The sequence below is a fragment of the Labrus mixtus genome, chromosome 13, assembly GCF_963584025.1.
Source record: "Labrus mixtus chromosome 13, fLabMix1.1, whole genome shotgun sequence".
Classification (NCBI taxonomy): domain Eukaryota; kingdom Metazoa; phylum Chordata; class Actinopteri; order Labriformes; family Labridae; genus Labrus; species Labrus mixtus.
Genome location: NC_083624.1, coordinates 6,295,519 through 6,321,187, shown reverse-complemented (window position 1 = coordinate 6,321,187; position 25,669 = coordinate 6,295,519). Strand labels below are relative to the sequence as shown.

General features: G+C 41.3%; 1 protein-coding gene across 3 annotated transcripts; it reads left to right on the top strand.

Moving 5' to 3' along the window:
• The first annotated feature begins 522 nt into the window (after positions 1 to 522).
• Positions 523 to 23,722, top strand: pou2f1b (POU class 2 homeobox 1b). Of its 3 annotated transcripts, XM_061053376.1 has the most exons (15): positions 523 to 568; positions 7,978 to 8,043; positions 8,750 to 8,841; positions 9,549 to 9,644; positions 11,161 to 11,334; positions 12,284 to 12,404; positions 12,528 to 12,619; positions 12,776 to 12,949; positions 13,099 to 13,240; positions 13,359 to 13,513; positions 14,392 to 14,571; positions 14,729 to 14,834; positions 14,933 to 15,266; positions 15,526 to 15,614; positions 16,967 to 23,722. In XM_061053376.1, the coding sequence occupies exons 1-15, from the start codon at positions 523 to 525 to the stop codon at positions 17,239 to 17,241; spliced, it is 2,142 nt and encodes a 713-aa protein (XP_060909359.1). In that variant the 3' UTR covers positions 17,242 to 23,722. The 3 variants fall into 3 exon arrangements, with proteins under 3 accessions (XP_060909359.1, XP_060909361.1, XP_060909360.1); XM_061053378.1 differs by lacking the exons at positions 523 to 568; positions 9,549 to 9,644 and adding an exon at positions 5,962 to 7,607 and having other exon boundaries at positions 12,287 to 12,404; positions 13,368 to 13,513; XM_061053377.1 differs by lacking the exons at positions 523 to 568; positions 9,549 to 9,644 and adding an exon at positions 5,962 to 7,607 and having other exon boundaries at positions 13,368 to 13,513.
• Positions 23,723 to 25,669: the final 1,947 nt, after the last annotated feature.

Genomic DNA, 25,669 nt, shown 5'->3' with positions numbered 1-25,669 from the left:
AGACTCAGAGATGAGTTGATGTCAGAAAGATTTGTAGTGAATAGTGAATTGTCCTGATTTTGTTATATTGTCTACATACTGTATGTCCTGTTTTTCTCTATTTTTATGTTTTCAATGTTTGTTTGTAATTTTTAATTGGGGTAAATTTTATTTGTGATAGTAAATATTCTTACTTTGTTATTTTTACTGTATTTTATTTGAACTTTGTTTAATCTCTTAAGGTGAGGTTTTGAGATAAGCTCTCACCTGCACATGTGTTTTATTTTTTATTTGTTTTAATTTTCTGTTTGACTCTTCTTTCAAAAAAAATGTGCAAATAAACTAAAAACTAAACTAAACTAAGTCAGTGTCAGCGTGTTTGGTTTGTCCCCGTGAATGTACGCGTGTGTGAACCTGTGTGTGTGTGTGTGTGTGTGTGTGTGTGTGTGTGTGTGTGTGTGTGTGTGTGTGTGTGTGTGTGTGTGAACCTGTGTGTGCAGCACTGGTAGGCTCAGGGCTGGGATTTCGGGTTAAATATTCAAAATGGCGGACGGAGGAGCAGCGAGTCAAGATGAGAGTTCAGGACCAGGTAATGATTACAGCATTTTACATATTCATACTCATATTCAAACCGTGTTGCTCACAATTTATGATAAACGAGAAACACACGAAACGCATGCTGGCTGACAAATGAGGAAGATATCGGGCGTTGTTTTGTTTTTTTACACACAGCTTAGCCGACTGTAATTTGACGGAGGAAACGAGCTATAACATGGAAACATGCCTCCCCCCCCTTTGTGTGATCACACCGCTGTACGCCGCTACATATTCATACCTCTGTCCACAAATACAATTTAGCATATTTTATTACTAATCGCCGACGTGACTCCGCTGCTCAGATGTCATATTTAGATATTTCAACAACGCGGGTTTGATTGAAATGGAAGATGCTAGCGGGCTTAGCTTGGATGCTAACGCTTGGCTTTGTGTTGATGCGCACACACACACACACACACACACAGAGTGGTGAAGCGTTTGAAAGAGGTTTGCATATTCATTTTTTTTCGGCTAGTCAGGCAAGAGGCTGCTTCGTTTAGTCGCTTGGGTGAATAAATTAAAATCGAGCGATGTTTTTTTTTGTTTTAGTAAAAATATAAAAGTGTCAGCTCGGGTTTTTTTTTTCTTCTTCGACGTGATTTTATAGTGTCGCGTTTTTTCTCCCCTCAGCCTTTTGTGCTCACAGCAAGCAAGCAGGCAGGCAGGCAAGCAGCCTGTTGTGTTTTATTCATGCGGGGCCTGCTTGAACCAGAGTGCGGAGTTCAGCATATTCCAGTAACCGAAGCTGGAGCTCATCATCCTGCGAGGCGAAAAATAATAACTGAACGTAAACGCAACATTCTGATAAAAGACCCGAGGTGCATTCGCGGGAATCTCGTAAAATATAAAAGCGATGTTGGAGCAGTTTGGTTTTCGAGTGGCTAAATGGCTAATGTTACCTTTTCTGTTAAGTTAGTTCAGTTGTCCTGCAGCTTATTTTACGTAAGAGATCATGCAAATGAGTTGAAATAAACACGATCGGCAATAAACTGAAGATTATGTTGTTGGTGATGCGTTCAAGGAGTTTCTCGAACAGTCTGCCAGTGTTTTGCGGTTTCATTGAAGTTGTAGCAGAGCACTTTTCTGCACTTAAAGTTGGGACTCAATTTAAGTCTAACTTTTTTATTGCTGCTGAATGATTATTAAGTATGCCAACGTGGTTAATAAAATGAGTATTAACTGTGTCTTTATGCGCTGAACACAAAGATTGTACCTGTGTGTACAGACACCCCTCCCGGTACCCTCCGGGCACAGGGAGGGGTGATGGGGCCCCACTTCCGGAAGGCCACAATAATAACAGGCAGGACATTCTTACTTTTTCACTCTACCGGTTTCATGGTCGGGCAAGACCCAGCATGATGGCACCTTTTCTCCCCCCTCCAAGTATATCCCATTTAGCTCCTGCAAAATATGTAAAATGTCTATTTACAGAAGTACTTTACAACTGTCTGTTGTGATGGGCTATATTATCTGTGATGAAAGAATCTTTATTCATTTAACAATTAATTTAGTTATCGGAGACCCTGTAGCAGCAACTTTCAAAGACAAGTTCAAATTAAAAAAAACTGCAATGTTGATTATTTTTTAATTATGAGATTTATTGCCAAATTTTGGTTGCAGTTTCATTGCGTTGTTAATATTTTAAGAATAAAAAGTAAAATAAATCTTTTCGTACTCGTACATTTTCAAACTTTTTTTCAGTTTCCAGCCACCTACTGACAGTTAACTGGAAAATCTTCTGTTCATAATGAAAAACAAGTAATTTGATAAAGGGCGCACTCCCAGTAGCCCGTAGTGTGCTGAAGCACGAGTGTCCCCCCTCAGTCCCCCATTGGCCTGCTTTTACTGCTCCAGGCCTAAGCATGCGGGCGGTTACCTCTTTACATACAGACAGACAGTACATCATCACCGTACCTGTAGTGCTGCCAGAGCCCAGCGGGACTCTTTCCTCCAAATGAGGAAATGGTTGAGATTCATATACACTTACTTGAGTGCTTCGAGGTCCAATCATCACTGAAGAGTCATGCTAGAGAGACGTTAAAAATGACCAGTTATCATTTAGATAAGCACAACCTATTCCAGGTTTCCAACGGTGCCGGGGCCAAGGAAGCGTACCATTCTTAAGCGCAGAGCGGAGCACTTACACCACTCAAATGAACCGGACTTTGGGAGTCAAACATGCTTGGGCACGGTATGGATTGCATAGTGTTTGTGAGCCCTATGTCACCTTGTTCTTTCTCTGGGCAACACACAGGTCAATATTTATTTTGTACCATGATATCGATCAGTTAACTACTTGACTAATCATGAAGACAATCAACTTATTATTCACCATTGAAAATAATATGGCTCAGACCAGGTTGTCTTTGGTTGCGGTCCACCGTCCATATATTATGGCTTGTTTTGATGATAAAATATTTAGAAAGTAAAGTAACAAGTTACGTGGTTTTGAATACAGTTGCCCTCTTGAGTTTCTATGCTTGTTTTTTCCTTTTTAAATAATGAAATTCCGATGTGTGTCTCGGGCCCTACTCGTGATTTAAATTGTATTTATGATAACATTACGCAAAATTCACATCATAGCAGATTTTTTAACTATAGTTCACGGGGAAAATTGTACCCCATTACAGGCTTAGTCTTCTTTGTTTATGTTGCTTTTACAAAGAAGTCAACTGAAAAGATGTCAGAGTCCCCGTGTATAAGAATTGGTGGGAAAAGTTACCCAGGTAATGCAGTATGTGTGCATTGCCCCAAAACAGTGTGATATGTTGTCAGACAGTCCAAGCTGAGAAAGTAGACTATTTGTTTGGTTGAATTATGTGTAATAATGTCCTTTCTGGAATTTGGCCTATCTAAACAAAAATATAATTAAGGAATTAAACTGGGCAACTTAAAGGACAGACGACAAGTACTTCTGTCATCCTCACACTTAGGCTACTTTTCTCATTTAATTAGTTTTACAGTTCCACCCTCATTCCAGCCTTGTAGTTCCATCATGAATATTCATGGGTGTAAACACAGTTGTTATGAATAATGCAACATTGGCAGTAATAAATTCAGGACATGCCATCTCAAAGCACTGCAAGGGCCTCCATGAAGGCTCCAGTCAGACAGGCTTTTTTAAAATGTGGAGGTGGAAAATCATAACTAATCAGAGCTGCGTGGTGTGCTCCAAACAGATAAATACTTGTTTCTGGTGATCTGTTGCATGACTAAACAATGCAAAGCTAAAAAAGGCCTCATGAATAAAGAAAGCGAAAGCAGATATTTTGCCAAAGATTGGTCCCCTCCTGTTAAAAAAGATACAAAGATATTCAGATCAGGGGGAGGGAAAGCTGTTTTTGAAATACCTCTAAGTGTTAACAAAGATTCAAAGTAATATTTAGCACAGGTACAGGAGACTTACAGGTGAAGTAGACACAGAAGCCGGTTGGTCCACACGGTTTGCAATTATAAAATTATAAACAGTTTGCCACTGAGAACTCTGAATTACTTCCTCCTTTATAATTGGTAGTAAACATTTGCCAGAATTTAATGGAATATATTTCTGTTAAAGATGCTGGTTTTACAAATCTGTTGTGAAAAATTTGAAAACCAAAATTTGTTTTGGGGGCTATGCAGTTTGTTTGGTAACTAACTTTAACAATGGTGTAAAGAACCCAGACAGCTCATCAGTAAAACATTAGAAGTTTCAATTAACAAGCACAATAAGTTATGTTGCACATTTTAAACACTGTGTTCTGTATACAAATATGTAACGTTGCTATGTAAAAGAACACAGGTGAAAACACCTGATTAAGCAATTTGATGTTAAAAATGGAGTTTCTGACGCCTTTAGCGGACACGAGCTGCTGATAGCACTTCTATAGTAGATGTCATGTTTCCTCTTATTAACAACAATCTTCCTCATTATTGAAGGGTATCAGGATTTCACATTCATGACCCTGGGTTCCACCCATTTTCTCTTTTTAGAAATTCTTTGCAGACAGCCCAAACAATGCTTTGCAGCGAGAAGTGAGCCAAAAAAGCTGCAGACTGTCTGCTCCATTAAAAGCTTCTAAAGCAAATACATCCAAATGTTAATCTTTGTTTTCACCTGTTGAGATCCTTTTTTTTATCACTAAGCCCGACTTTGTAGTAAACATTCAGGATTCATGGAAAAATCTGTTGATTGCATTTTTCTGTTGCTTACAAGAAAGGGAAATACACACCCCATGGATAACCTGCAGTCAGTGCTTATAGCAGCTTCCTAGCTGGTGGATTCATACTCCTACTCATCATTCAGTACTCCTCCTCGCCCCCTGGAAACTTCCCTCTACTTTAGTTAGATTGAGTTTCCCACTTAGCCTATAGACAGTTGGCTAATGACCACCCAAGAGATCTCCACAACAGCAGCTCAGAGTGGTGTTAGCCTCATTACTGCTCATCAGGTTACACTGCATCCTCTATTTAGTTCATTTGGTGGTTTGAGTTTTTACTACTCGTTCGTCTTTGTTGTCAGACTGTGGTGGTTTAATACTAGAATTAAAAGCTGTTTTAATAGTTTGGGCATGTATGTTGAATGTGAATTAAAGCTGTAGCTTGTTTAGCTTATTATTTCCCTCAAAAACTGAAAGATTATCTGTCCTGACCATACCGTCCCGTCTGTCATAAAAATGTACTTTGTGGTCCGGATTAGGGAAAGTGGTCTTGATGTATTCTGTGTTTATGATGGAGGATATAGATAGCGGGGCAGAATGTGGATGTGCTAATTAAGTTTTGCTCCGTCTCATGTTGAATCTCTGCGCTCACATTAACGACTCTGCAGTATTCAGCCAGCCTTTTCCATAATACAGTACTAATGAGACACCTATTTAAAATTCTCTTCGCAGGCTTTTTTGTATAATGCATTGTTCCGCAGCAGCAGAGTTTTTGCAAACCATTCATCCAAGTAACTGTACATATGTTAAAGTGCACTGCTTATAACCGCCTTGCAACCAAACAAGAAAACAAGGCATGTCTGCCTTTTTTGTTTTCCACGTTTGCAAGATTTGATTGTTGAAAAGGTCAGATGACAGACCCCCCCTCCAGATTGCTTAGATTGACATCTTTAGATCTTGTGGTGGCTCCATGGTTTGATGCCAACATACCCTCTTTGTATTGTTTAAAGGCTTAATATGCGATTTTTCACACTTAAATGTAGAAATCAAGTATATCCTCTGAAAATAACTCTGTGAGTCATGACTGTCTACAATGGGTGTAACACCCGAGTCCCACTGTCTGTGATGTTTTCAGAGTTTTCAGAGTCCTATCTTCAGTTTGTTTACATCGCAGGACGGCCGGCTGACTCCTCCCCTCGTGTGTAAAAGTTGTTGAATTGAGGGACTAGAGAAAAGAAGAATAACATACTGTACTCACTGCTTAACTGTGTTTCTAGATCACGCTCATTTCAGGTAAATTTACATGCAGTGTGAAGATACGAGCATAATAAAGATCGCTAGCATTAGCATGCTAACACAACAATGCAGCGCAAGTTGTTTTGGTTTCATGCTGGTGCTCAAGGGCGACATCTGCTGGATCAACAAAATCACATATAAAGCCTTTAATGTGATTAAAAATACTTTTATCAGGCAGAGAACAAGCTATAGAAAGACATTGATTCCAGCTTTATCCAGGGGTAGTGTTAAGCCCCCTTCCTCATGAGACCACAACACAGTCGTGCATTCCAGTGTAGTCTCTTAGATTCATCGGACACCTGGTCAGAAACATAGCAAAGCTGTTTCCTCACGGCATCGACTCTTTTAGCCCATCAGAAAAAGCTTCGAAAATGAAATACTAATAGAATGTAAAGCTAATCTAAATATGCTAATCCCTAAACACTTCATAAACATAGACAGCAACAGCCTGCCACCCACTCTCTGTACTCCCTCGCTGTGGAATGCTTTAGCCACAGGGGGTCCCGCGGTAATGACGGGCTTGTGGTGGATTAATGTGGAGTTATTTATTTCCGATTGAGCGAGTCCCCCCCCCTCCCTCTCCTCCTCTTTATTTTTTTTTAGCAGTTAAGCCAGGTCCCCATGACTCCTAGAGAAACTCCGAATGAGCAGTCTTAGACGTTCTATTAATGCGGTCCGCCTTGCTTACAAGCCCAGACCACCGCCGACAGGCCTCACACTGCATTCTGGGATATCTTCAGCCCCTTTACCTGCTCTTAGCTAATTACTTTTTTAGCCGTGCACTGACACAATAATTGGTCTTGTGCTACTGCCTCCCTTCTCTCTGCTGCGCCAAGTGCTAGTTTGAGCACTTTCTCCCCCCCCCCCTCCCTCTCTTGTCTGTGTCGTCCTTATTCCCCTGTTTTTTATCGTCCTCCAAAAGCCATCCAATTAATATGCTAATGAGCTGATAAATATTTATAGGAGTTTTAAATTATGCAGAAAGCTTTCAGAGCCCGGTGTGAAATGCGTCGCTCGCAGGACTTCAAAGCCTTGCATTGCTAACGAGGCAGGGGCGAGATTTGCATACGGCTTTAATCAGCTGAATACTGATTACGCTTCATTATAGAGTTGCGGGGAGGGAAGCCGAGTTAGAGGAGGCCGCCAGCTGCACTTGTCGTTTGTTTCATTCCAGCAAGAGAGGGAGAGGTCGGAACTTTTTTCAGAAGTACAGACAATTTTGGCACGAGAGAGAGAATGAGAGAGAGAGAGAGAGAGAGAGCGAGCAAAGAAGGCACTGTAAAAGGGAGGGAGAGAGAGCTATAAGAAAAGAGTGTAGGGAGAAAGAGAAGGAGAGCTGTTTGCCTAAACCCTGTTGGCTTTCCCAGTGTGCGTTTCCCAGTGTTGCTCAGTGAACCGTGCGCCGGACAGTGCCGCTGTGTCTGTGTGTGTCGCTCTGCTTGTATTGAACTCACTGCTAACCAGTGGAGAGTGAAGAGAGGGAGGAGGAAGAGGAGTGCCGGACACCCTGTCTGAGGGTTTGCCTGGCAGAGGGCAGGTTTCTAATGATAGGCTCTGCTGCAGCCATGCTGGAAAACACAGGTGGAGCAGGAGCGGGTGAGTTTGCAGTGAAGCTGAGCGAGCATTGCTTGACATCCTTGTCGGTGATGTTTGCATTAAAATGTCACTCGTTAAGAGTTTATTGTATTCATGTGACAACAGCTTGAAAGTCATCCTGTCTTACTTCCTGTTACCGTAAAGGTAGTTGGTTGTGTTGGTTTTTAATTTTTGCGTCGTTTTGTTGCTTTTTAGCGGTGAATTGAGGCCAGATGTAATTGCAGAACATCTTGTAATAATGTCAATCATTCAGGTGACAAAAGTGTGAAAACTCCCTTGTTATCATCATCATGTGAGAGGGTTGTTATGTTTCTGTCGTGAGTGGGTGTGAGTTTGTCTCACTGTGTGTGTCTCTGTCTGGCTCTTCCAGATGCTAAAGTGAATAATCAGTCAGAAACTACTAAATGTGCAATGGAAAGTGGTGACGGGAACACCGGTGAGTGACCTCCAGCTCTTCCTTCTTTTTATATTCTTCGATTTGTTTCTTCACTGGAAATGAAATCAAGATATGCAGAGTTTTTTCCCGCTTTTCATTCAACAGGTTTCTGATTTAAAAAAAAAACAAAAGATAAAGCTCCCTACAGTAGTGTCCACCTTTTTTTGTATAACTAGCTCATTTGGAGAAAAAATAAAAGCATGGCAGCTTTCCAAAATCTTTGCGAGCAGTCTTCTTTGTCAAATGAAGTGTTTTACCTCGCAGAGCAGTTTCCCCCCTCACTTGTGCAAATTGATTATCGCAGTAATCTCTTCTCTGTATCGGTGCATCAGTGATTCTGTGATACTAATAATCAAACCTCGGAGTGAACCCTTTGAGATTGGATGCTCCCCTTTATATTCATATTGTGTAATGATGAACTGAGTAAATATTAATGTCTGTCTGTAAGTCTATAATTTAAATATTTAATTCTGTGATGATTCACCCAGCCTGCATTTAATCACATTCAAGCAGCAGTGTAAAAACCGTCTCAGTCACGTTTTCTGTTGCTGTTAAAAACCTGTTTTTGTGCAGCTCACAAAAGTATCCTTCTACAGGTTGATCTGGCCTGCTAATATTGTGTATATTTTTGTGTTTAACCAATAAAAAAAGTGCATAATCTTGCTTCCCTGACGATACGTTTCATGATCTGTTTTTCTGTCTTAAGGAATCCATATCAATGGATTGGACTTTCAGAGGCAGACGGTGCCTACCACAAGTGCAATCACTAATGCACACGCACAAGCCCTCCTCCAACAGGTAACACAACCCATCTCACACCTTTTGCAGTGTTAATCCCCTTTTATGAGAGCAACATATATTTTAAGTGTCGTTATATACATGTTAAGTTCTGCGTAACAATATCGAGGTAAAGTTTAAAACAAAGTATTCCCATCTGCACTCGCACACATGCACAAGCAGAAAGAGTTCATTTAAATGAGCCAGGCTCTCCCTGTGTCGCCTGGCAACACGGCAGATTAATCAACCCTGTATGCTAATTAGCTGCTCTGCGGTTGCTCGGAAACAGATGGCCGAGAATATGCAAATCTATGCAGAATTTACATGCACTGCATAACAGTTATTTTAATTAGCATCTCGACTCTCTCCTCCCTTTCCATTCACTCTCCTTTTCCTCTGAAGGCTGCAGCAATGTTTTTAAAAACCCACTTTCTCATTTTTCTTTTCAATTCACCCCCCCCCAAGACCAAAGGCTCGTTTTTCAGAGGGCAACCAAGGAAGCACAGAGTTGGTTTTTTTTTGGTTTTGTGCTCTTTTTTTTCAGACTGTTACTTTTTGTCCAAATGACGGATCCCTCTCTTTTTCTAGTGTATGCTTTCAGCTTCTCATCCCACTTGAAATGATTTGAACAGGTCTATCTTATGTTGTGAACTTGCCTAGTATTACCAGTAGAAAGATGTCATCTAAGTCCCCCCCTCCCCCCCTCCTCTTTGCTTCACCTCCCCTAGTCTAAGTTGGAAGACTCGAGTGCTCTTCCGACCTCCGTCCAGCAGAGCGTTTTGCCTCAAACCCAGCTAATGTTGGCGGGAGGACAGATTGCGGGAGTAAGTGGCCTGTTGCCTCATTGCTTTGAATTAAACCCTAATCACAGCCATGCATCTGAGGGTGATGCATCAAACACGATGAACACCGGCTGAAAGATTAGGGAATGAAATGATCGCTTGCCTTGATTCTTTGGCTTTAAAGGCTGGTGTCTCTTTTTGCCTGTCTGCCTGCTCATCATAGTGTTCGTCAAGCTATGTCCACATTCCTTCCATAGCAGGAAAATGGAGGGATATTCATGGACATATTCTTGATGGGTCTGTAAAACTCATGTTGAGGTGGACCATGTGACGCATTTCATATTCATCCACATGTTCCCTCAGAACATCCTGTCGCTGAGACGACCTCCTGGGGTTTTCGTTGTTGTGCTGCGCTGAATGTTTACCGTGCATGTGGGTCTTGAGTTTGAACATGACATTAACATGCTCATTTTGCACTTTAGCCGGGTGCTCAGCTGCATGAGTCTGCTCTCCATTTTTGCCTCTTTGGACTCATTGTAGTGTTGCCATGATAACAAAAGTTCCAATAGTGCTTCGATACCAATGTGAACATTCTTTTATTAAATACAAAATTCAAGCAAAGCAATACTTTGACCCCAAATTACAATCATATCTACAATATCATCTGTAAGAGTTTGGTCATAAAATCTGGGATAATAAAATAAAATAGTAAAGAGACCTTATATCTAGTTCATAAGTGCAAACTGGAGCAGCCATTACAACAACAGCAGCATGAAATAATGCAATCCTTGTTCTCTGTGAAGACACATTCTTAGTCAACATGTCGAGACAATTTTGTAAATTAAAGGTATTAAAAGTTTCCACTGGTATCGAAGCCTCACAACTCAAATATCATGACAACACTAACACTACTTATTTTGATGATGAAACTAGAGCTTGGCGATGCGATGAATAGATTGTATCAATTAATTCAAATTTTGTTTTTTAAATAGATTTATTGAAATGAAAAAAAGTGCAAAAACAATTTGCAACTTCTGCAATTTAATGTACGGAGCTGCCACCGCTTCCCTGTTGTACCCTGTTAGCTCATAATCATGTGAGACAATGAGCTCCTATAGTTTTCTACATATACAGGTGTTATGTCACGACCAAAATAGGTCTCCCTCTCCAAAGAAATCTCCCCACTGGGTTAGGAAGAGGGTTTGGTTTTTGCTTGACAAACCTTTAAACAGCCACAGTCTGCTGTGAAGTTTGTCTGAACTGATTTATTCCAGCATTTCAAACAGAGAAACACAGCCGTCAGAGAGGTGTGTGTTGCACAAAACAGGAGCAATTTAAACGCATGCATCAGCAGATCACATTGAGAAAAATCAGATTTTGAAGTTTCAACGCCACATCACCCAGCTCTAGATGTAACAGAACGAATTCCTCAAAGCTGTTCTGACTGTGTGTCTATTTCCCCTGAAACTCTTAACTGACCTGCTGACACCACTGTGTTACTGTCTCTCTCCCTCCCTCTCCCGCTCTCTCCTTCTCGCTCTCTCTTTCTTGACTCTAGTTGACCCTGACCCCAGCTCATCAGCAGCTGTTGCTCCAGCAGGCCCAGGCTCAGCTCCTGGCTGCGGCTGTGCATTCAGCCAGCCAGCAGAACAGCAACGGGGCCAGCATCTCGGCCTCGGCAGCCACGCCCATTACCCAGCTGCCCCTGTCACAGCCCATCCAGATCGCCTCGGTAAGACATGACGATCCCTACATCGGGGTTTTCTGCAGAACTTTAAGCACTTCTTGTTAGTAAACACGCAGCCCTAAAAGGGTTTGAATGAAGCTGACTGTTGAATTCATCACACAATATATTGTTGTACACAGTTTTCAAAACAACATGGGATGAATGAATGAAACCTTTATTGCCCCTAGGGGAATTTTCCTTGCACAGAGAGCTAAAAACACAATACAAACAAACATTTACAGGACAGCACATAAGAACACATAAAAACACACTAAAGCATCACATGATTCAATGAGGGGTTTCAGCAAGTTAAATAAAGTGCAGAGTGCCGAGTTCGTCCTGTATGATCAGCTCTTATTAAGCAGCTGAATACTGCACGGTACAAAGGATGTAATGCCTCTTTTAGTCCTCATCCTGGGCGTTCTGTACCTGCGCCCTGAATTCAAGAGTTCATACTCTGACCAAAGGGGGTGCAGAGGGTCAGCTGTGATCTTGATGGCTAAATTCAGTGTGTACCGGTCTGTCAGGAAAGAAATGCTATACATTTGCTTCCCAGTTATCTTGCTGCCTAGTTTAAACACCTTGTCCAGTTTGTTCTGGACAAACTGGATAACAGTATCAATCAGTTCAACTTGATTAAGGAGGAAAAAAAAAAGTCACATTTATGCCATAATCAAGCAATGAAGGCTCAGTCTTTCCAAAATGTTTGTATTTTTCCATCAGCAGTTTACATCTTTGTATCAATGGTCAAATTCAGTATTTGAGTTTGTATTTAGTTTTCTGCTTGTGAGAACATAATACGGTCAGCTGTAGTGGTACCATGGCAAAAGGTGGAATATTTGAGTTCCTGGTTGAACTGCTGTGGAGATGTAATTTGAGTCTGACTTGTATTAAAAGCTCCCGTGTTCTCTGTGGGATTGTTGTCAAAATCTTGGGGTTTCCCTTTTTTTTGCAGCAGCTCCAGCAGCAGAATCTCAGTATGCCTCAGTTTGTTCTGCTGCAGCCAGGCCACCCGATCGCCACGCCGCTTCAGTCCACCCAGTTCATCATCTCACAGACACCCCAGGCCCAACAGAGTAAGCTGAACACATGTGCAATTTTTTTCTAAATTTGAATGAGTGATATATTCCAAGTATTTGTTTTGAACAGATCTCATTCTTCCTTTTTCTTAACTCAAACTTAAGTCTGTCCCTTTGTAGGCATATTGCAAGCCCAGAGTCTTCTAGCTCAACTACCTCAAAGCCAAGCTAACCTCCTGCCGACTCAACCAAGCATCACCCTTGCACCTCAGGTTGGTAATGATTCAAGGAGTCAATTTAGAATCCCAGAATATAATCAAGGCGTTATAAATAATCAGAGCCAACACTTATACTCTATATGTTCCGCTTCATATCGTTCTTTTTTCACTTGTATTACCTCAACAACCAATCCTGTCTGTTCTGTATAGCCTGCGACTCCAACCCGCACGACATCAGCCACATCCATTCAGTCCCTGCCCCACAGTCAGACACCACCGAAGCGGCTGGACACCCCCACTTTGGAGGAGCCCAGCGATCTGGAGGAACTGGAACAGTTTGCCAAGACCTTCAAACAGAGGCGCATCAAACTGGGCTTCACACAGGCATGTACACTGACTGGTTGATAACTGTGTGTATTCACTCAGATTCCTAGTGCATAGGGAGTAAAGAGATTTACATGTAAGGTCTTTGTTGCTGGTAAAACAAGTTGTGATGTGTCTTGACTTTTCTTTGTTTTCCTCTTTGTCACCAGGGAGACGTTGGCCTGGCCATGGGGAAGCTGTATGGAAACGACTTTAGCCAAACTACCATCTCTCGCTTTGAGGCCTTGAATCTGAGCTTTAAGAACATGTGCAAACTCAAGCCACTGCTGGAGAAGTGGCTCAACGATGCAGGTTTGTCCCTGAGCCCACCTGATTGAACCCTATGTGCAGAGGGCAGTGGAGGCGGTGTAGTAGTAGTTTGTTTTAGTGCCTTGTCTTTACCTCCCTTCTCCTCTTTGCGTCGGTGCTGTTTGTGCAGAGAACCTGACATCTGACCAGGCTCTGTCCAGCCCCAGTGCGCTGGGCTCCCCAGGCATGGGCATAGAGGGGATCAACCGTAGACGGAAGAAGAGGACCAGTATCGAGACCAACATCCGAGTGGCCTTAGAAAAGAGTTTTCTGGAGGTTAGAAACTTAAATTCATTTAGTTAAATGTACTTATCTAAGCAGGGATGGAAATAATGAGCCAGCCTTAAAGGCTTAATATGTGATTAATATGTGGGGGGGGGGAGTGGCTACCCCAGGGTCCAGATGGAGGAAACATCCCTGGGTAGTACTTTAATACAGATGTCACATGTTTTAAATGTCGGGAGAGATGGTCCACTGTCATTTCCAGTTGAACTCAAGAAAAATAAACAAATAACTGAGGGGAATTACACAATTTAAAGGTCAAGATCAGTGGGGCTGAAGTCATATTTATTATTAAAGGCTTTATATGTTATTTTTCACACTTAAATATAATAGAAATCAAGTATATCCTCTGAAAATAACTCTGTGAGTCATGACTGTCTACAATGGGTGTAACACCCGAGTCCCACTGTCTGTGATGTTTTCAGTTTTCAGAGTCCTATCTTCAGTTTGTTTACATCGGCAGGACGGCCGGCTGACTCCTCCCCTCGAGTGTAAAAGTTGTTTAATTGAGGGACTAGAGAAAAGAAGAATAACATACTGTACTCACTGCTTAACTGTGTTTCTAGATCACGCTCATTTCAGGTAAATTTACATGCAGTGTGAAGATACAAGCATAATAAAGATCGCTAACATTAGCATGCTAACACAACAATGCACCGCAAGTTGTTTTGGTTTCATGCTGGTGCTCAAGGGCGACATCTGCTGGATCAAAAAGCCTTTAAGTTTGGGTATATAAAGTAAAATTTGTTACATTTTCATGATAAACATGTCGGTCAAAGTGCAGACCTGATTAATAAATTGTATCTAGAAAAAAAAAAAAGTAGTCCTTCAAGTGCTCACATGGCATCCCTGGCTCTTTTGCCCTCTTCAAGCAGAACCAAAAACCTACCTCTGAAGAGATCACAATGATCGCCGACCAGCTCAACATGGAGAAGGAGGTGATCAGGGTCTGGTTCTGCAACCGCCGGCAGAAAGAGAAGAGGATCAACCCCCCCAGCAGCGGAGGATGCAACACCCCCATCAAAACCATCTTTACCCCCAGTAGCCCTTTGGTAAGGATGGATGCACTTACAGTAAATCGTTGATACTCCGTTCTGTTCCTCAAAATTTCAGAATCAGACATACCTCTATTTTGATGTTTAATGTGACTTGTGGATTTTGTTAATTGTAAGAGGTTCATTCAATGCTCCCTTTTATTCCATCACCCAGGTGGCCAGCACAGCAAGTCTTGTTAGCAGTCCAACTATCAACACACCCACCACTCTGACTGTAAAAACAGTGATGCCTCTCACCAGCTCCAATCTGTCTTTCACAGGTGTGTGTGTGTTTCTCTCAAAGAAAAGTAACATCCAATCATTCATAGTCAAATAATCTAGGTTTAACTTGCTTTTTTCTCTCAACCCTTCTCTACAGGCGCAACAATCGGAGGCACAAACACAGCGTCTGTCATCTCCACAGCACCCATGGTTACCACAGCATCTAGCTCCCCGTCTTTAAGCCCGTCGCCAATGGCTATCCAGTCCGCACAGACCACAGAGAGCAAGGCCGGCACTCAGGCGCAAACCATCGTCACCCAGGCCCCGGCATCTTTAGCCGCCACCTTAGGCGCAGGTCAGGTGATGGTGACAGCTCAGGGGCTGTCTGCGCTGCAGGGCGCCACCCAGTTACCCACCAGTAGCTTTGCTGCTATGGCTGCTGCTGCAGGGCTCAACCCGGGACTGATGCACTCCTCCCAGTTCAACCCAGGGTCAGTAAAGGTCATGTGCAAACAAAGGCCTCTGAGGATTACTTCTGTGTTACTCAATGGTGTCCTGATCATGATCATAAACGATTTGTGTGTGTGTGTGTGTGTGTGTGTGTGTGTGTGTGTGTGTGTGTGTGTGTGTGTGTGTGTGTGTGTGTGTGTGTGTGTGTGTGTGTGTGTGTGTGTGTGTGTGTGTGTGTGTGTGTGTGTGTGTGTGTGTGTGTGTGTGTGTGTGTGTGTGTGTGTGTGTGTGTGTGTTCAGGGGGGCCCTGCTCAGTCTGGGTCCTGGTGGCCTTGGCAGTGCGTTGAGTCCTGCCCTCATGAGCAACAGTGCCCTGGCTACAATACAAGGTATGTGAAAATGTTATGACAAATGTTGAAGACTTTTTGTGTTATTGTTTTACTAATCTAAGAAAACATAATTGATCAAGTTTACAGGTATGTGGATTGTGTGGCGTTGGCGGAATGACATGGAAGTTTTGTTTTCTGGGTCAATTTGTATTGATGACACTAGGTGGGGTGGGTTATCTCCAAAGACTCAGATGAGACAATTCTGAAAATGAGGACGATATAAACACATCAAGTGGCCCAAAAAAAACTAGTTTGCTCTGAAGAGGAAATCATAATGGTTTCTTCATTAATAAAGCCTACATATATATACATCAGAAGTTTAGTTATTGGTAGGGGGTAAGGGGTAAGGAGGAATATCCCAGTACAACCATGACACGTTCAAGAGTGTTTACATTTCCTTTTCATTCTGCATCTCTTTCTAAAATTGAAGTTTTCTTCTTCCTGCTCCTGTTTGCTCATGAACAGTGTTTCAGTATTATGAGAAAATATTTTTTGTTGCGTATTATTGTGTTGAAACCATACACTGAAATGAGCAAATAAATCCAATATGATGCGATATGATATGAAATTACATCACAATTTTACTCTTAGAATGAGGAAACGTAGCAAATGCTGTGAGGCTCAGTTACAGTGTTTGATCCTCTCTTCAGGAGTCTTGGGTATGGAAGACCAAACCAAACTTTTGGGGGAAAAAAGTGCAAACAATATTTAGTATAACAACGAAAAGAAAAAGAAAAAAAACATGAGTGAAGGGCAAGATAACCGATTGTTAATATAATTAGATTAATAACATAAAATAAAACCTAATGATGCTTGAATCAATGTGTGTAATGACAAAATCTAACTCAGGCCACACCCTGCCATGAGAAAAAAACAAATCTAAATCTTGCTAAGTGATAATAAATTCTGCAGGAAAAAAATAAATCAGATTATTATTTTATTTCATTTAAGTTAAAGGGGCCATGTGGACTTTTGGTAGAGAAATATGAAAGTTGGAGAAATGTACAGATTCTGTGGTATATGTTCATAACTCAAACTGTCCTCAGAGGAAAATGTGGTCCCTGTAACACTGTTTGAAGATAAAATGCTACACGAGAAGTCATGTTGGAGGGCCCGCAGCAGTGAAAGTGTAACTCTCCTCGTAGCTTTTTAGCTCCAAACAGTGTTCCAAGGACCCCCTTTTTCCTTTTGAATAAAGTTTGTGCATTTAGTTTAGAAAATATAGCATAGAATTGCTTCATTTCTACAACTTCCAAATGGCATCACCAAATCTACATGGAGCACCTTTAAGTTTATGCTGTTATCCATTGAAAATGCTCTCTGTCTTCATACATCAACTTCTCTCTCCTCAGCGGCTCTGGCATCGGGCGGCACGATCCCCATCACCTCTCTGGACGGAGGAAACCTGCTGTTCGCCAACACCTCCGCTGGTAACACCCCCAACCTGGTGACCACGCCCCTCTTCCTGAACCCCCAGAACCTGTCGCTGCTCACCAGCAACCCCGTCAGCCTGGTGTCGGCCGGGGCGGGGGGACTGCAGGTCACCGCCGACGGTCATCACCAAGCCACCTCGGCGGCCGTGCCTGTGCAAGCCTCGACCATTACCACTGCCTCCAAGGCTCAGTGAAGCCGGCAGGGGGGCCGCGTCGTGAACGAACGCCCTGTTCTTTTTACGTCGAGCACTACTCCTTTCACACCGTGTAGGGAGCAGGGGAGGCTCAGCCCTTCACTAACACCACACATTCTTTCCAGTGTATCTATCATTATTTAATCCTTTCTGCTGCCACCAAAAAGAAAACAGCCTCAAATGAGGTTGGGGTTGACTTTGATTTTTTTTTGTTTTGTTTCCTTTCTTTTAATTTCTGATTCTTGGATGTTTTTTTGTTTTTGTTTTTCGACAAACAGTAGCCAGATGGACTCTGTTGTTGTTGGCCTGCCGTTTCCTCACGAACCTTGACAAGTGTCCAGGAAGGAAAAAATGTCCTCGGCACCATCGAGCTGTTCACATTTTGTACATATATATCCTACTATTTCCAGGTCAGAGTTATCTCTGAAACTCTTCTAACCAAAAACTTTAGGATTTTACTTTTTTATCATTCAAACTTAACTGATTTTACTACTAATCTCACGATACTCATCATCACTAATGGGGGTTTGTGTGTCACCCCATCTTTACTTGTTTTGTTTTTTTTGGAGGGTTTATTTTTGGACAGGCCTTGACGTAAATCATATCAAAGTTATATTGTAGAAACCTCTTTTCTTTTATCTTCGCTGTCTATATTTTTTTGACATTTTTCAGAACTTTGTAAGTCTAATATTAAGTTAAGAGTTAACTATCAATTTTTAATCGTGGTTATAAGGCTTTAAAAACAAGTAATAAGTGGCCGATATAAAGGTTATCATTGCTTTAAGACTGTGAGTTGACAAGAGGTGTCCCTCACGGTCTCTTTCTGGAAACACTGACTTTTACATTTTGCTGCGGTGGCGAAGTAGCCGACCAGCTTTTGTAAAAACGGCTGTCTGGATGCGGATCATTGACACTGTTAGTAAATGACTGAAAACATGACATTAAGAGCTTTAAAAAGTGCTGCAGACATGATGCAGTCATGTTTCTGATTGAAGGTGATTCGTCTTGGATGGTGGTCCATTGGAAAACTGTATAATATGTTTGGAGTCAGAGGTAGAAACTAGAAGTCTGCATGTGTTGTCTACAGCTCCGGCAGATACTGAGAGTTCAGTAACTGCATGATCCACAAGGCTCTGCAGCTGACTGGTCTGTTAATGGGACGACTGGTCAGCCGTCTTGGCCTTCATACCAAATGTGTGGTGGCTTTTGGCTAGGTGGGGTATCGTATTGGTGTTTTTGTTTCCTTTTTTAATAGTTGTACCGTCGTATCTACTTGTGCACAGTATCTGTACCAAAAAACTGGATTTATGAGCTGCAGTCTGCCTGTTTTGGGAGGAATGAAATTCTGTCTTTCTTTTTTTCCGTCTGCAGTCATCTGACTGGCTTACGTACTTTAAGATATACCAAAAATATTTGTTAAGATAATTGCTGTGTGTAGCTTAGTCTAGTCAACATATTTATGAGTACAGAAACTCTCTTCATTGTCAACAGAATATAAAAATGCAATATTTTGATGATAATTTTCCAAAGATGACCTTTTTTTATTATTATTATTTGAGAATGTGTCTCATAGCTCAACGTTTGAATTGGCAACACAACTGACCAAAAAGAGAGGGGGGGTTTGGCAAATGGGACATGAAAAAGTAGTTCCTTTTTACTCTTTAAATTTGGTTTTGGGGCCTCGCCCCTTAAGCTTGATCCTGGTTTTCCTTTAGCCATTTAATGGCTTCTTTTTTTCTTTTTTTTTTACTTTGGTAGCAGTTTGTTTTGGCTTCTCTGAAGCGTAGTGGAAAGCTTCTGTTTTTTGGTTTTGTACTAAGATTCAGCCATAAAACAACAGCTTGTACCAAAGTGGTTTTCCTCAGTAGTAGACTCCACACTGCTGATCATTTTATTTCCACTTCTCCCACTTTCCGTCAACTCCTGATATTCCTGATTTGGTGCTGCTGGATATTAAGGATCACAGAAACTTAGCTTTAACAACCTGCTGCTGATGCTCGTCATGGAATCGAGCTGTTGAGAGGCCTGCATGCTTTCCTATAGCTTTATGACTACATCCTGTGGAAAGCAGGGGGTGTGGTTTTAGACCCTGCTGTGTGGAGGGTTCACATGTGTAAATGCATAGATGTGATCATCAGATAACATACATACTCCACTTCTTCTCTGCACCGCCATTTTTAAACCAGCATGTTAAACAAAGAAGAAGAAAATGCCGCTCCCTAAATCTGTCTGTGGACTCGTCCTGAAACCTGCCAAATAATCTTAGCTAACAGAGTCGGGGGCCGAGTGCTGTTCATGTGCTTCACGTTCAGCTCGACCCTGCAGACAGCAGCACTGTTCTGCTGCTTGAAGACAACAATTACTGACACTGTAAGCAGTGAAATGAGTCCACGTTCTCCTCTTTGTGTTTCTTTTCTGTCGTCGAATCATTTTGACTGAATATACCTCAGCAGCACTTAAACATAAGGTTCACCTTTAGACATTTCTGTGTATAGAACAGTGTAGAATGTATAAGGACTGTCTGGCTCGCCATTCAAAGTTTATACTGAAGAACCATACATAGGAACCATACAGAAAAGGACAACCTACTACTGCTATTTTCTAGTACTACTATTTATGGGGTATTTCCAGGTTAAGATATTATTTTGAAATCCTTCTTGCCAAAGTAAAAGCCTTTCTCTTTGCAGCTAGGCAGGTGTCTGGCTGCTCATGTTGCTGGTTCTCCCTGCCTGTGAGGCCGCGATGGGCCTATTCCAGTTGCTGTTTGTAGTTCCTTAAGAGTCCAACACGTCGGCACCGTAGGATGTTACTGAAATATTTATCTGAGGAAAGACTTAAGAATTAGAGAACGGATCTTTTCTTAACTCTATACATATAAATATATATATATAAACACTTGTAAGATATTCATATTTTATATTTGAACCAGTATGTTATCAAGACTGAATGTAGTGTTTATCATGAATACTCAACAGAAAAAAAAAACTCCCCTAAAATCTTCCTTTTTTTATTATTATTGCAAAAGAGCAATTTTTTTTGTTTGAGAATTTTCAAGACCAAAAAATAAGAGATGACACACGAGACCGCGCCTTGAAGGATCGTGAGTCGCTGACACCTGTGAGTTTTTTTTTTTTAAACAGGAGGGCCTTGTTCTTCTGACTCTGAGATATCTGATCTTAATCTTGTCATAGAGTTTTTTTGTTGTTGTGGGTTGAGTTGTTGTGGACTTGATTTGTTGTGCTGTCTTTAACAATCAATTGTTTTTTTTTTTACTTTACTTTATGCCTTTAATTGTTTTGTATAGTGCGAGAGGGCGAGATCACTGGCTTTCTTAGTTTGACAAAGAAAATTAACATTATCATTTATGCCTTATTGTTACGTAGAAGACATGAGCATTGTAGCATTGTTGTGTTTGTTTGTTTGTGTGTGTGTGTGTGTGTGTGTGTGTGTGTGAGAAAGAGGGAGGGGGGGAGGGGCTTGAGCGTTGAGCTCACCTGGTCCATTGTTCATGAAACTTACAATGTTCTTTAGGGCATTTCAGAGCGTGATTATGTTGCTATCTATGTTTTGTAGGTGTGACTCAGACGAGGTGGAGGCGACCCTGTGAGAAAAGCTTTACTAATAATTCCAGCAGGTGTGTGTGTGTGTGTGTTTGTGTGTGTGTGAGTGAGAGCGTGAGAGTGTCTTCAAAATAGAGAGAGACTAGGGAGGGCGGTCTGCAAACCATTATGGTGCATTTTGATTTCCATCTTCCAGACGATGTTTGTGATTTAAGAAAGAAAGAAAAAAAAAAATAAGACATGATTAAACTTATTTTGACTTGAGTCCAGACGGGGGTCTCTACTGATTTACTACAGTTTTAAAGCATGCCAGTTCATATTAAAAACAACAAAACTACAGTGATTTGATCATAGTCTGTCTGTTTATCTCCACTAATGAAACTTATTAACCCATAAACTCCTGATCTGCTTTATCACTGGCTTTTGCTTTGACACTGTATTATCATAACGTGACCTTGATAGTTGGAGATTTTGTGGATCAGCTTTACATCATCAAGTTGTAGAAAAGTTGACCGACCACACTGGTTTTGCTGTTGTTGTTGTTTTTTGTTTCTTTTTAAATCGATGACAAAGGAAGTTTGGAGCACCAGTAAGGCAAAATGGAGCTGTTGTATACCTCATTTCTAACTCAAGACTGAGTAAAAACCTGCTTTAATCTACTTAAGAAATAAAAACATGAAAAAAAAAAATATCACAAAAAAAGAAAATACACAAACTTGTGTCGGATGAGAAGCCCGTTCACACCCTGTGCTTTTGTGAAAAGGGTTGTTCAGAAAGCCGCCACAAGGTGGAGACATAATGCATACCACTACTTATGAATGTCTGCTGTTTTTCTTTCACTATTTTCTTAATTTTTTTTTTATGTTTTTCAGCATTGGATGGAAATGATTTGTTGTAATTTAATTTTTGTTCAGCGTGTTGAATCTTTTTCACTGTCAGCTGAAATAACTCTTTGTTATATGAACAGCGTTTCCCCCTCCTATGTTTGAACACTTCTTTTTAAGTTTGACAATCCTGTTTAATTTTTTTTTTTTTTTTTTTGTATTTTCACTCTGATGCTGGTATGTTCATGTCTCCCCTCTTGTCGCTGCGCTTTCTAACAGCCCGCTCTCGCTCACCTGTGGTACCAACATTAACCAAAGACTTCTAACTTGATTGTATATGAACGACACCGTCTCCCCCCCCTCGCCCGTCTCCCCCGCCTCACTGCTCAGCATCAAATCCCGACAAATCCTCGCACGCTCTCACCCTTTCGAGTCGTCTCTTAAAAAGCTTTTTATTGCATGCGAATGTTTAAACCTGGAGGAGGGAAAAAAAAAAAAAAACACACACTCTCACTCCGGTGATCTGTCGGTGCTGCGGTTTTTCAGTGCCTGTGGGTGGGGGTACCAGAGAGGAGGAGGAGGAGGGGGGGTGGGGGTTTGAAACAAGGCTGAGCGGGCTTCTCTTGACACACACACAAACCGACCTAGTGGTAGCTGGGTGATGTTTGTTAATACACACTGAGGGTTAAATCCTGTGCACACTGTACCTGCTCAGGACTCTGTATGTTTGTCCGTCTTGATGCTGTTGCTAGGATGTCCCCCTCCCCCTCCCCTCCCCCCTCCTCCACTCCTCCTTCTCTCTTTTACTCTTTAAGACTGTGGTGAAAACGCTGCTCCTGCCTCTCACAATATGTCTGTTTTCTCCTCTTCATCTTTACACTGTCCTGAAACGTCTGTTTGTCAGGACGACACATCCTCTCACTGCTGTGTCCTCCCTCCTCGTCTCCTTCCCTCTCTCCGTCATTGTCTCCTCACTACAGACTCTGATCAGCTGTGACACTATGCATCATGGTCCCGTCCCTCTCTCTCTCTCTGCGTGGACCGTGTCCCTTTTTTTCGGCTCAGACCTCTGTGCCGGACGGGCTTCAGTGACACTTTGTTTAAAATGCTTTACTCCAAGGTGAAGGTCGTAAGGACCTCGCGAGCGCTAACCCAAAGCAAAAATCCAAATATTTTAACTTTTGACAAATGCAGATACCAAAGATATCTCTCTGTCCTGTGTGTCTCTCTCTCTCTCTTTGTTCCTCTCTTCCTCTCACCCTGCAGCATGTGTATTAAGAGACAAACCCAGCACTGGCTTTTAGTCCTATAGCCTCAGTGATTCCAAAGCTTAGATGTATATTTTGGTATATTTCTGAGAAAAACTCTGCGTGAAAAAAAGCGTCTGTTTCTCGTTTGTTGTTAATCTCTTTTTTCTGTCAAAGCATGGAACTAATTGCAGAACTGTCTTACTCTTGGTAGGTTAAAGATATAGTATTTTTGTATGTTTTTTGGGTGTGTCATGTGTGTGTGATTATCAGTTCACAGCCCAAGTGACCATGGCTTTCAAACGAGAGAGATAAATAAGCGGGAAGGAAGTAAAAAAAAAAAAAAAAAAAAGGAACGGTCAAACATGTACATATTACGTCTGTGTATCTCAAGAAATGCATTCTGTACACATTTACAACTCATGTGGTGGAAACTTGGGCTCATAAAGGAATGTGTCCTTGTTTTTTTGATTTCTCTCTTTTTCATATTCTGCAGTCTGAAAAAAAAAAAAAGGAGTCTTTCCAGGACTTTATTGTAAAGGGTCCTGGTTTTCATAATGGACAACAACACTGAGGGACACTGATCCGACTACAAGAAAAAAAACAAAAAAAAAAACCCATAAAAATAAAAATAAAAAATCGCCTCCATCTGTCATGGCGGCATAGAACTGAAAGATTGTGTAGGAGTTCTTAAGTATGTGAATCAGGATACATAGTCGAGTTTGATGCATTTGTCTGCTGTATTTTTTGTTTGTTTTGTTTTTATACACATATAAAGATAATCTTCTACTGTTGATGTACAGTTTTCTTTTGTTGTAAACATCATTAAACCGTTTTCCAAGTGTTTTGACATTTGGTTTCGTCTTTTAATGAGATCCAGTTACACAATGAACCAAAATGCTCTGATAACAGTGGGTGTTGTTGGGGTGGGGTGGGGTGGGGTGGGGGGGGGGGTGGGGGGGGGGGGGCAGGGTTCCCACTCGTACTGGAAAATGACAGAAAAAGTAAAAATGTCCTGGAAAATTATTCCAACACTCTCCTACAGGGTTGGACATTTTCACCGCCACACGTTAATGAAAGTATTTATTTGTTACATTAATCCACAACGCAGACTGAATGGAAGTCTATAGATAATGTAATGGCTCCGCCTCCTCCTCGTGTCAAAAGTGGATATTTATTCACAATTTAGTTGAGAGGATGGAGCGAAAAGATCCTTCACAAAAAGAGAAAAAACACCATGAGAGTAAATTGTGGAAACGACTATCAGGTAGAGTTGTGTTTTCTCCTCAGTCTGAGGTCAGCCCGTCAACAGTTAGTTAACGTCTTTCTTAGGGCTGTGTTCTGCTATGACTTTGTGCCTGACAAAAGTGAGAGTGAAATACAACTATTTCATACGTTTGATAAATGCCAATTGGCGATGTTTATAAACTGCATATCGGGAAAGATAACTGCGCCACGTGACAAAAAGGTTCATTTGCACAATGAATAGGTACCCAACTGTGTGAGTCAAACACGGGCCGAATACTGGCTAACCTTTTACTTTGCTAGCGTTGTCTCTTCAAATGCAAAACTGGGTTACGGGTAAAAAAAAAAAGGACCTTAACATGATATTAAGTGTTTAATCTTTGTAGCGGTAGCTCACAGTGGATGTGATTAGCCTCGTTAAAGACACTTAATATTGGCGTGGCACGATCACAGACTGTCTTTCCAGCTCGATCGTCGCTGAAAATGTCCTGGAAAAGTCCTGGAAAATGATCCCTGGAAAAGAGTGGCTACCCCAGGGTCCAGATGGAGGAAGCATCCCTGGGTAGTACTTTAATACGGAATGTTTTAACTGTCATTTTCAGTTGAACTAAAAGGAAAATAAACAAATAACTGAGCGGAATTACACAATTTAAAGGTCAAGATCAGTGGGGCTGAAGTCATGTATCGTTAATTATTTATTAATTTATTTGATTTATAAAGGGACCGTGTACTAAATGTTGCGATATGATGTTGTGGAGGCCCGCACACTTTGCTCAAATGCTGCCAAAAAGGTTTTAATGATCACAACGTTTCGTCCAGAAGTCTTTTTCAGGTGAATCCTATCACAGATTTTAAAAACATTCAGACTAACATGAATATTACTTTCTGACTTGTTACAGACGATGACGGTGTATTATTCTAAATTTTCATGAAGTGGAATTTGTGAAATGTGCTTCTCCATCGCTTCCTGTACATGTGTTGATGTGTAGAACATCATAAACCCACAATGCTCTCTGCCGATTAAAAGTGCCATGGTTCAAACTTCACTACAGGAAGGTAGAGGTAGGTACGCCCCCTGGTGGTGGAACAAATGACCAAACTCCATCTGGATCTGCAGAGTCCCTTTGCACCTTTAAGAAAAAGCTAAACGCTCTTTTATAAACACCTTTAGTTATATTCATGATGATTCTGATGAAGACGATCATGATGTTTAGGATAGTTTTGATGGTTTTGATGGTTTTGATGGTGATTGCCATGAGTGTGTCTTGATATGACCTCCACATGATGTGCCTGTGCTGACATATCAGTAAAATCACCTGTTACATTATATGTCATTATCCATTTCATCACCTCACAGTTATTCAGAACTAAGATTAATCTTAAACCTTCAGAAGAGGGCAGGATCAATGAATACTCAATGAATCAGGTAGTCCTCTCTGGTTTTATTTTATTACGAAGTCTGAGTTATGAAGAATGCAAAACAGTTTAATTTCACTGTGACAGAAAAGCGTCAACAATTATCTAATCTTTATCAAATAATGTATTTTTTCTA

Bases quoted from the DNA above. Each gene is read 5' to 3' on its own strand.
- pou2f1b (XM_061053376.1), top strand. From the start codon at position 523: ATGGCGGACGGAGGAGCAGCGAGTCAAGATGAGAGTTCAGGACCAG. The intron at 8,842-9,548 runs GTAACACAACCC...CACCTCCCCTAG, and splicing joins CACAAGCCCTCCTCCAACAG to TCTAAGTTGGAAGACTCGAG. The intron at 13,241-13,358 runs GTTTGTCCCTGA...GCGTCGGTGCTG, and splicing joins GAAGTGGCTCAACGATGCAG to TTTGTGCAGAGAACCTGACA.